The sequence below is a fragment of the Fragaria vesca genome, linkage group LG4 (genome assembly GCF_000184155.1).
Source record: "Fragaria vesca subsp. vesca linkage group LG4, FraVesHawaii_1.0, whole genome shotgun sequence".
NCBI classification, from domain to species: Eukaryota; Viridiplantae; Streptophyta; class Magnoliopsida; order Rosales; family Rosaceae; genus Fragaria; species Fragaria vesca.
This window is the reverse complement of record NC_020494.1, coordinates 11,365,583-11,376,549: the sequence shown is the minus strand read 5'-3', so window position 1 is coordinate 11,376,549 and position 10,967 is coordinate 11,365,583. Positions and strand designations below refer to the sequence as shown.

Below are 10,967 nucleotides of genomic sequence, written 5' to 3'. Positions count from 1 at the left end.
GGGATGAATTAGTGAAGATGCTCCTAAGAAACCAAGGTAACTTTGACGTGTTGGGATGCTTTATGTTCTGTTTAGTAAGATCTCAAGTTTCTTTGTGTTTTGATGCTCTTCGTTTTTCTTATTCTGGTGACATGTATAACACATTTCTTTTATGCAGGAATACGTCATTTAGATGGATTCTGTAGCATTTACAATTTTTCCAAGAGGTTTTCGTCCTTGCCAAATGGGACTTCTTCTGGAGTTGATGGGAAAGTTGGTTCCTCGGTTGGTGGGGTTAATCATGATAATTCTGGGAAAGTGGAGGGTGTGAGACAAGTAGTTGATGTTGTGTGCCAAGTCCTGGAGGGTGGTCCTTGGGGACCTGCCCTTGAGAATGCTCTGTCTGCACTTGACGAAAAACCTCAACCAGAATTAGTTATTGGAGTCTTAAGGAGGCTGAAAGATGTCGGTCAAGCAATTAATTATTTCCGCTGGTGTGAGAAACAAACAGATCAAGCACACTGTCCAGAAGTGTACAACTCACTTCTCCTGGTCATGGCCAGGAGTAGGAATTTTAAGAGCTTGGATCAAGTTCTGGAAGAAATGAGTATTGCCGGAATTGGTCCATCAAATAATGCATGTATAGAGTTAGTTTCAAGCTGTGTCAGGTCACAGAAACTGAGAGAAGCTTTTGATCTACTGCAAACCATGAGGAAGTTCAAATTCTGCCCGGCATTTTCAGCCTATACAACTCTGATTGGAGCTCTGTCGACAATTCCTGAATCTGATCTAATGCTGAAGCTCTTTCATCAAATGCAGGAGCTAGGCTATGAAGTTACTGTGCATTTATTTACAACTCTTATTCGTGTCTTTGCCAAGGAAGGCCGAGTTGACGCTGCCCTCTCCTTGTTGGATGAGATGAAGAGCAACTCTTGTAATGCAGACATTGTTCTTTATAATGTTTGCATAGACTGCTTTGGCAAGGTGGGTAAGGTGGATATGGCCTGGAAATTTTTTCATGAAATGAGAATGAATGGTTTGATGCCCGATGATGTGACATATACGAGCATGATAGGTGTGCTCTGCAAAGCTGAGAAACTAAATGAGGCTGTAGAGCTGTTTGAGGAGATGGATGCCAACAGGAAAGTACCTTGTGTGTATGCTTATAACACCATGATCATGGGCTATGGCTCTGTTGGAAAGTTTGATGAAGCATACAGCTTATTTGAGAGGCAAAAAAAGAAGGGGTGCATTCCGAGTGTAATTGCGTATAATTGTGTTCTCACTTGCCTAGGGAAGAAGGGGAGATCTGAAGAAGCGTTGAGGGTTTTTAATGAGATGAAGACAGATGCAGCACCCAATATTTCAACATATAACATTTTAGTAGACATGCTTTGCAGGGCAGGTAATGTTGAGGCCGCTCTGCAGGTTCAGGATGATATGAAAGAAGCTGGCTTATATCCTAATGTGATGACTGCAAACATAATGATTGACCGACTCTGTAAAGCACAGAAACTTGATGAAGCATGTTCTATATTTGAAGGAATGGATCATAAAGTTTTCATGCCAGATGCAGTGACATTTTGTTCTCTTATAGATGGCTTGGGAAGACGTGGAAGAGTGAATGATGCTTATAGACTTTATGAGAAGATGCTAGATTCTGATCAGATTCCAAATGCTATAGCTTACACATCCCTCATCAGGAACTTCTTCAAGTGTGGGAGGAAGGAGGATGGTCACAAAATATATAAAGAAATGGTGCGTAGGGGCTGCTCTCCCGACCTGATGCTCCTTAATACCTACATGGATTGTGTTTTCAAGGCTGGTGAAACAGAGAAAGGTAGATCTGTATTTGAGGAGATTAAGGCTAGAGGATTCATTCCTGATGTGAGGAGCTATTCAATCTTAATTCATGGCCTTGTCAAAGCGGGTTTTGCAAATGAAACCTATAAATTATTTCATGCGATGAAAGAACAAGGTTGTGAATTGGACACTCGAGCTTACAATGCCATCATTGATGGATTCTGCAAATGTGGAAAGGTGAATAAAGCATATCAGCTTCTGGAGGAAATGAAAAGTAAGGGTCAGCAACCCACTGTTGTAACTTATGGTTCTGTGATTGATGGGCTTGCCAAGATTGATAGACTTGATGAAGCGTACATGCTTTTTGAAGAAGCAAAGTCGAAAGGAATAGAATTGAATGTTGTTGTTTATACTAGTCTTGTCGATGGGTTTGGGAAGGTGGGGAGAATTGATGAAGCATATCTAATCATGGAAGAGTTGATGCAAAAAGGTTTGTCACCTAACGTGTATACCTATAATTGCTTGCTCGATGCACTTGTTAAAGCTGGTGAAATTGATGAAGCAATTGTATCCTTTCAATCTATGAAAAATATGAACTGTACACCCAACCGTTATACTTATAATATTCTCATAAACGGTCTTTGTCGAGTTAGAAAATTCAACAAGGCTTTTGTGTACTGGCAAGAAATGAAGAAACAGGGAATAGATCCCAACGCAGTCACCTACGCTACCATGATCTCTGGACTTGCAAACGCTGGGAACATAAGGGATGCTACTGGGCTTTTTGAGAGGTTTAAGGCTAGTGGTGGTATTCCAGATTCTGTTTGTTATAATGCTATGATAGAAGGTTTAAGCAGTGGAGATAAGGCAATGGAAGCATATGCACTTTTTGAGGAAACCCGGCGGAAAGGCTGTACTATTAATACCAAGACATGTGTTGTTCTATTGGATGCGCTGCACAAAGCTGAATGCCTTGAACAAGCAGCAATAGTGGGTGCTGTACTGAGGGAAACTGCAAAGTCTCAGCATTCATCAAGATCATGGTGACATTGGATATTCTGCAATTTACTGGAGTGGGGTCACTAGTTGTGTCTCACTTGGTGGTAAAAAGGGTCTTCTCCTTCATGCTGATGGGCAGATACTAGGAAATGAAAGATATCTTGTCTGAAGTCTCCATTCCATCAACTCAAAAACAGATTGGAGCGACTCCCTGCAAAGGTAACTCCTTTTGGATTTAGAATGGCGTTGTCGAAATCATATAACTGCAGTATAATTTACTTTCGGGGATATCATTATGTCATTCCTTGAATTATAGTTGATGACAATGCTCTTAGTAGATGAATGTTCCAGTCGTGTGTAACCTTTAAAACTGTAGGATACTGTGTGTCAAGTGTATGTTTGATCAATGATTGATGTCTATTGGCACAGGCACACAGTAAGGTTTTTTTTTTTTTTCATTGGATTCACCAGTCAAGACCAGGCTGATCAAACCTATCCCTTTTTTGTTTGATTCATAAAGTGACCCATAGTATCAGTAAAAGCGGTTTGGCATTGGTCTGGTAGATATATTTTTATTTTTTCAACTGGTAATAATTTCTCAAGAAACCTACGTGGTCTCTAGTGTTGATATTGTATCGGGAGTTTTTTTTTTATTTTCTCAAGATCCCCTGATACGTGTATTGACCAAACACTGGTGAATGCAGGTAGACTTTCAGTTGCTGGATTCCAGGAATCTGAGTATTGACAGTAAGAACTGCAGTTGCAGATAACAGCTGCAACCCTTATTCCATGGACATGAGTTTGTGTCCAGAAGACGAGAACCAGTGGTGCTTGATTTCAGAGCCTTTCTACTAATTCTGGATATTATTTGAGAATAGCTGGTAGCAACATGAAGTGCTCTGAAGCAACTGTAAATGTAGAACTTCCTCCCAACCATGCAGGACAATTTTGTATTTATATATATATTCTTTACAATCTTTTTGTAATCTTTAGCATAGATAAGTCACAAGTGATATGCTCATCTGCAAAGCCAGTTTCCTTTCCCATTACCATGAACAATAATCTTCAGTATCATCACACTAGTATTCCATATACAGCTGTTGAACCGAAGTCTTTAATCTGCAACTGCGCGCGACATTTTACTCTTTTCCGGTGGAAAGGGTTTCGTCTCCCCAAACTCTCAGAAATTTCAATTGGATACATACCAAGTTACAACAATGAACATAATCAGTGACATTAGTAAGAGGTACAAATTCCTACTCAAAATTCGTTGCTAAATATAGCTACTCGTTTTACTGAAGGTATAGCAACTGTTCAGACCTTATTTTTTTTTTTTAGAAGAACCAAAAAAGAAGTTTTAGCAACTGTGGAGAGTAACTTTGGAGCAATTCATTGACATCAAATTTCAATGGTAAAATCTTAACAGTAAATGTTATAATGCCACGCGTCCGGGTTTCTTATGTAACCGTTACAAAAGAGAAGAGAATGTCTCAACGGGTCTCTCTCCCTCTTTTTCAAAATTCAAAAATTTCAAACATAGCAGCAACGACATAAATTCACTTTCTTTATCTGCAATTCTCCATCAATCAATCCCTCTCTTCATTATCAAAACCCAAACACATTCGCATCCCCATCTCTTACACTTTGCCTCTTTTCTCTGTTTGTCTCTGATCTCATGGCAATGGCGCTCAGACCCATCGACAATGCTCTCCCAACCACACCGGATAGACCCATAAAGCCAACCAAAGTTGCTGTTCCCACCCAAAAGAAATCTGATTTGGGCCTCAATGACGAAAACAAGGCTCCGCTTCCGGTAGCCGCTGAAGCCACCATTGACTACATCTCCTCTGAGAATCTCAAACCCATTTCAGACCCTGATTCCAACATTCAGGTATGTTATAATTTTGGGGTTTCCATTTTTATTTAGACCCTTGTCCAATATTTAGAGCATACCCAATTGATTTTGCAATGAATACCAGAGCTTGATTGGAGGACTGGACTCGAAGGATTGGATTAAAGTCTGCGAGTCCCTGAACAATGCTAGGCGTTTTGCTCTGTTTCACTCTGATCTTTTGGTGCCTACCCTGTAAGTGTTTCTTTCTTTGTTTCCTGTTCTATTGTATATTTGAGATTTTGAGATTTATGGTTTTGTTGACATATGTATGATGATTATATGCAGAGAGAAAGTGATGGTGGTGTTGGTTAAGTCCATGAAGAATCCGAGGAGTGCTCTGATCAAGACCTCCATCATGGCTTCGGCCGATATCTTCAATGCCTTCGGTGACAGATTGCTTGACTCCACCACCTCTGATGCATTTGATCAATTGGTGTGTACCAAAACTTTTGTTTTACTTTCTCAGTTTTGATCGTATTACTATTGTGTTCTGATAACATTTCGATTTGCTTGATTGCAGCTTCTGCAGTTGCTGCTGAAAGCTTCACAAGATAAGAGGTTTGTTTGTGAAGAGGCAGACAAGGCGCTAATCACAATGGTGAAGTCCTTGACTCCTCTGCCTCTGCTTAATAGGCTTAAAGCCTATGTCACCCATGCTCACCTCAAAGTCAGGGCCAAAGCTGCCATATCCATCTCAACCTGTGTCTCTAAGATGGTAATAATACTAAGAGATTAGAATTGTGCAATTGTCACTTTAAGCATATCTTTCTTCTAAAACAAATAGGATTGTTCTATTGATTTCAGGGGCTGGAAGGAATGAAAGATTATGGGCTGGCTGCTCTAGTTAAAATGGGGGCAGATTCCCTGAATGATAGGCTGCCTGAGGCAAGAGAAGCAGCAAGGAGTATTATGACTTCGGTCTACAATGCCTACACTGAGAATGAAGAGGAGAAGCAGGAGGTATGGCTGAGCTTTTGTGAATTAAATTTGACACCAATTCATGCTCATGCCATGGTCAAGTTTACTTCTTCTCAGTGACTTCAAGTTTCCAGTGTGAAGTGGTTATTCTGGTGGTAGCAGCCAGCTATAATAGAGGAGTGCTATTTCCAGTTTCATATAGAAGCTGTTTTCACACATTTCAAGTGGATGGATTTCTTTTTTTATAATGAAGTTGTTTTGGTCTTGTGAAGTTTGAATGTACTGTTTTTGTGTGCACTCAACAAATACAATCAGTAGATTTCAATGTTTGCAATATTCATCTTACCCAAAAAGATGCTACTTGAATTAACTGAATAAAAAGAATAATAAGAGACATTGTAGCATTTCACCAACAAAATCAGACCCATAAAACAGCCATAACATTCATCAAAACTGTAGTCCAAAATCTTCATCCCCAAAAGGCCGCAGTGTTTCTCCATCTCTACAAGAGTAGAACAATGTACAATGACAAATTGAACTCATCTAACTCTAAGTAAATCTCTATTCCCAACTATATGATGAACACACTAATTCTATGTTAGAAATATTTCCCTACTGAGATCATATAAAATAAGAGGAAACATTTATGGGAAGATCTCTATGAGCCACAACTGCACCCTTCGTGATATCTTTGCTGCAACTGGGGTTCATCATATATTCTTTGTATATCCATAACCACACAGAAACGATGCACTCTTGGTTTAATCTGATCATCCTTCACTTGATATTGTGGAACTTTGACCAAGGGCATTTTGACATCAAGAATGATAGGAACTCTATAATCAAAAGCCATCCTGATTGGAGAAGAACTAGACGGAGGAACAAAAAAAATTGCAAGCACTTCAGTTTTGTATGACCAAAGAGCGCAAAGCAATTTCAACTTCAGCAAAAGGTTGCCCGGCATACAGCTTAAGCTGCCCCTTCTTTACAACAATTACCTTCATGCCATCTGATTTTATAGCCTTATGAAGTTCCTGAAAAAATAAAAAAGTCCCTTACTCATCTAGGCACTGATGATTCTTAATAAATGTAACAAAGCATGCTCAAGTGTTGCGCATACTGATCTTATGTTCAGAAATTCTTACTTTATTTGGTAAAGGAGCAGCATTGGCCGTGAAATCATCTTGATCTTCAAAACAGGATTCCAATAGGAAACAGAAGTTATGGGCATCACCACGGTCCTCAAAAGCAACAGTGTAGGAAGCATCACTCCCTTTTGGGGACTGAGAATTGAGTTCTATGCTAAAAAGCCCTCCTTGCCCATCAGAACCTCTACGCATAAAAATTACCTGACATAGGATACAGGACATTCTGATGGTTAGTTGGAGACATAAAATGCTTATACCAAGCACACAAAAAAAAAATTCAATGAATAGAGTAGCGGCTGGAAGGAGTGAAAAGATTACGAAAATAAGCAAAGAATTGATGCATAAACCAAAAATTGAGTCAGTAATGAGTAATGACTAAGTGAAGTGAAATGGCTGGCCATGACAACTTGGTTAAATGTAACAAAGTCCAATTGCTAAAACGTTAACCATGATTGTGAAGACAATTTCTAAAATAGTACATGTAGGAAAAACAGTATAGTAAAGACTAAGAGAAGTTGACTACATACTAGAACATAAGGAAGATGCAACCACCAGGGATCAGTTTCATTGTTTGATTTCTTGCTGCTGGCTTTGTTAGCCAGTGCTTGTTTTTCGATTTCTTTCTGTTTTGAGCCACTATTCAAACTCAGCACAGCAGGACCATCAGACTTTACTGTAGTTCCCTGAATTTTTTTCTTGAAGCTTGCAGGGTTTTTCTTCCCGAATCCTCTTGGTTTGATTGATTTTACATGTTCTGAAGATGACCTCTCTTGTATTGTCCTGTGGATGGTACCTAAAATTCAACAAATCAATAACCAAACCAAACTAAGAACAGATTGTGTATTTATGCAATTTAACAGCTTTACCATTTTGTGGTTCCATATCTCCAGCTTCTCTGTCATGTCCTTCACCTAACCTCCCAGTTTCTTTCTCCAAATTCTGCTTACCTTCAGCTTCCAGCAATTCCATACCATCAATACCAACACTTGCATTTCTCCCAACTTCATCTACGCCACCAGAACCTCTCTTATTCTTAACAGCACCATCATCCTCTTTCTCACCTCCAAAACCCTTCGGATCCCTATTCACCTCAGCAGTCGGAGTCTTAAACTTCAGCTTCTTTTTAAACATCAACGCCCCATTCCCCTCTTTCCCATTCTCATTACCCTTCCTCGCCCCATCTTCAAACCTCGCAGCCATTTCCATAAAATTCACAAACGAATCCGGCAGCTTCTCCCTTTTCTTACCCAACCTCTTCTGCAAGCTAACCAACTTATTCCCAACCTCCTTTTCAATCCCCATTTTGTTCTTCGACACCGAAAACACATCATCTTCACCACCATCACTTCCCTTGGCCTCATTCTTCTCAATCTTCCGCGCTTTCCTCGCCATTGCTCTAATCTCTTCAATCTTCTCTCCCAATTTAGACTCATCAAACCCAACCACATTGCCGATTTCATCCCCGGAACTCGAATTCAAATTCGATTTGCCTAAACTCTTAGACTTCCTATCCTCATCAGGATCACTATCTCCCAATAACAAAACAGACACAACAGTCTGTATCACAAACAGCCCAACAAAATAGCCCCCATATTTTAGCACATCTCTCGCAGAAAATTTACCAATAATGCCACTGAGCTCCGCCGTCGTCTCCGACGCCGTTAATTCCTCAACTTCAGCTCCTCCTCCTCCCAAAACGACGTCGCCTCGCTCGTGGCTGTCCTGGGACTGGTTTACCGGAGATTCAGCTATGGGGTGTTCGGGATGGATAGGGGTTGCGGGTTTCGGGTCGGGTTTAGGGTTTAGGGTTTTGAGAATTTTGGGGCGTAAGTAGTTCTTGCGGCGAGTGGGTTTGGATGGTAGGGAAACGGAGGCGGATAACGGAATTTTGGGCGGCGCGATGGCGGGTAAGATGGGGTGTGCGAGAGAAGGGAAGGTGGCGCAAAGACGCGCACCCGCCATTGGAGATGAAATGAAGGTTCGAATCTTTCGTCTTGATTTGTATTTATGCATCGTGGCAACGGTGTCGCTGTTAATATTTTTCACATTTTTGTTATTGGGTAAATCCTCTAATGTAAAATGTGTAAAATATGACCATGTACCGAAGAATTTCCGTTTACAAGTTGTGTCTAAAAGAATAAGTAAAGAGTTACAAGACATTTTGGGATCTATGAGAATAGCGTTAGGTATTTGAAGTTGACATAGAACAGATGACGATAAAGATTGAAGAGCAAATCGATCGAAACAAGTCTAAACTCGGTTTGCTCCAGATTTGGTGTTTGGTGTCTGATTGACCATTATGATACATTTCTGGAAGCGGAACGGCCCAACGAACCAAACTCGTCGCTTCGCCATGACGTATGGGCTTTTTAGGCCATCCGAGTCTGTTTAGGCTTCAAAAATGCAGATTTACTTGTTTTCAGTAATTATTTTTAATAGTTTGTTTTGGATTTGGTTTTCTTTTAATCCATAGGCTTTTAGGCTTTGTTATTAGTTGTCCTACAGTTTATTTGCTCATATATAAGGAGCATTTATCAGTTGTAGTCGTCAGCTTTTTGATATTAATAAAAACCTTTGAGATTTTCTCAATCTTTCTTTCTCAATCTTTATAGTGGATTCCAGAAAACTTTCTTGTGGATTCGGGAAAACTCGACTTGTGGATTCAAGTCGCCGTTGGTGGATTCCAACGTTTATATTTCCGCTGCATCAGAAGTTATGATAAGGTAGATAAGCACAGAGCCGGACTTGGATTTGAAAACCTGAGACGAATCTTGAGAATTAATGGTACCCTCTAATGGTCATACGAAAAAAAAAAAAAAAAACAATGACCATTGTAAAAAGAAATTTCACCGATTACAAGATACGTATAAACAGTAAATTTACAATCTTGAATATGAAATTATAAAGTATTCTAATATCAGTCAAGTATAATGAACACGAGAAATCAAGAAAGAAGAAAAAATCTAAGATTTTTATAAAAATTATATATATACATATATATAATTTTTTTTGGTGCCCTCGAATTTGTGATGCCTGAGGCGGTGGCCTCTCAGGCCCTCAGGTACAGACCTGGATAAGCAGAGAGAAGACAATATACGGATGAAGCAATGATCTTGGCAAAGCTAAGATTTCGTTATGCACCAAACATCTAAAATTTTCACCATGTGATTCCAAATTCTTAACATAAACCATCTCGATCATTCGTCCACGATCATGTCAAATTTTGTAACGGCGCAACTAACCAGTAGTTACATACACTAAAGTTACATACACATCACAGTCCCCAAGATTCATCACCAGCTTGAGCACCTCATAGTGCCACAAGTTTCTAAACCGCAAGACATTTTTATTTAAAATGCAAAGCTAGAACGTGACCTTCCTTTTATAGTAACAACTTTATAAACATCTTCATCGAAAAAAACAACTTTATAAACATTCAATTCTACTTGTTTTTATAAAACTTGTTTCGTTTTACGAGTTGAAGAGGATCATAGTTAAGGATTAACAAATTGAAGATGAAATAACAAAAGACAAGTTCTGGCTCTGCCAATATTCTCTGACATTGGTTTGTTGCTTCCAATTTCTCTTTTGTTATCTCATCTTGAAGTTCTTTTTTCATTGGATGGTGTATGTTACTGGCTAGAGACTTTATGACTTTGCTATCTTTAACGACATCGACACTCCCACATCATCTTTTGGGAAAAAGTATAGTGAATGTCGCCCTAATATGTAAACGAGGTCAGCTTCTATGACTTCCTTCTTTACAGAACCGCACGTACTCAATCACACGTATTCCAATTTCTTGGCCGAAGTAACGCCGCCACGATTAAAACCCGGCTATCAACTACCCAATTTGCCGGAATCTCCTCCAACCTTCACAAGCTGCTCAAATGGCATTTAGAGGTCGAGGTGGTTTTGGACGAGGTGGCTTTGGACGTGCTAAAGAGGAACCCTTTGTGTTGTTTCCTGATATTAACCTACCTGATGCCTCCGATTTTAACATCCTTGTCAAATAAGAGGAAAAACAACGAGGAAGAGATTTTGTTGATCAAAGAGAGCCTGGGGTGGCTGGAGGAGACGACAGAGTATTATCTTGACCAGACTGCAGGGAAAGATAAGAGGCGAAAGGGTAACAAATAAATCAACTCTTTCTCACAGTACTTGGTGCCGAGTATGTTTCCTAGAGAACTGACTAGCGGTTCGAACGTGAGGGAGGTAAGCAGGGA

General features: G+C 39.8%; 3 protein-coding genes across 3 annotated transcripts; 2 read left to right on the top strand and 1 right to left on the bottom strand.

The window, feature by feature from the left end:
• LOC101310018 (pentatricopeptide repeat-containing protein At3g06920-like) lies at positions 1-3,752 on the top strand. Its single transcript, XM_004296794.1, has 3 exons — positions 1-36; positions 158-3,000; positions 3,486-3,752. The coding sequence occupies exons 1-2, from the start codon at positions 18-20 to the stop codon at positions 2,827-2,829; spliced, it is 2,691 nt and encodes an 896-aa protein (XP_004296842.1). The 5' UTR covers positions 1-17; the 3' UTR covers positions 2,830-3,000; positions 3,486-3,752.
• Positions 3,753-4,462: 710 nt separating this feature from the next.
• LOC101309722 (protein FAM179B-like) lies at positions 4,463-5,925 on the top strand. The gene is made up of 5 exons (XM_004296793.1): positions 4,463-4,672; positions 4,761-4,867; positions 4,961-5,108; positions 5,196-5,390; positions 5,480-5,925. Exons 1-5 carry the CDS (start codon positions 4,463-4,465, stop codon positions 5,711-5,713), a joined length of 894 nt encoding a protein of 297 aa, XP_004296841.1. The 3' UTR covers positions 5,714-5,925.
• Positions 5,926-6,038: 113 nt separating this feature from the next.
• Positions 6,039-8,703, bottom strand: LOC101292114. Its single transcript, XM_004298079.1, has 4 exons — positions 7,608-8,703; positions 7,269-7,534; positions 6,739-6,942; positions 6,039-6,627 (listed from the first exon to the last, which is right to left on the bottom strand). Exons 1-4 carry the CDS (start codon positions 8,701-8,703, stop codon positions 6,496-6,498), a joined length of 1,698 nt encoding a protein of 565 aa, XP_004298127.1. The 3' UTR covers positions 6,039-6,495.
• Between the last annotated feature and the right edge of the window lie 2,264 nt (positions 8,704-10,967).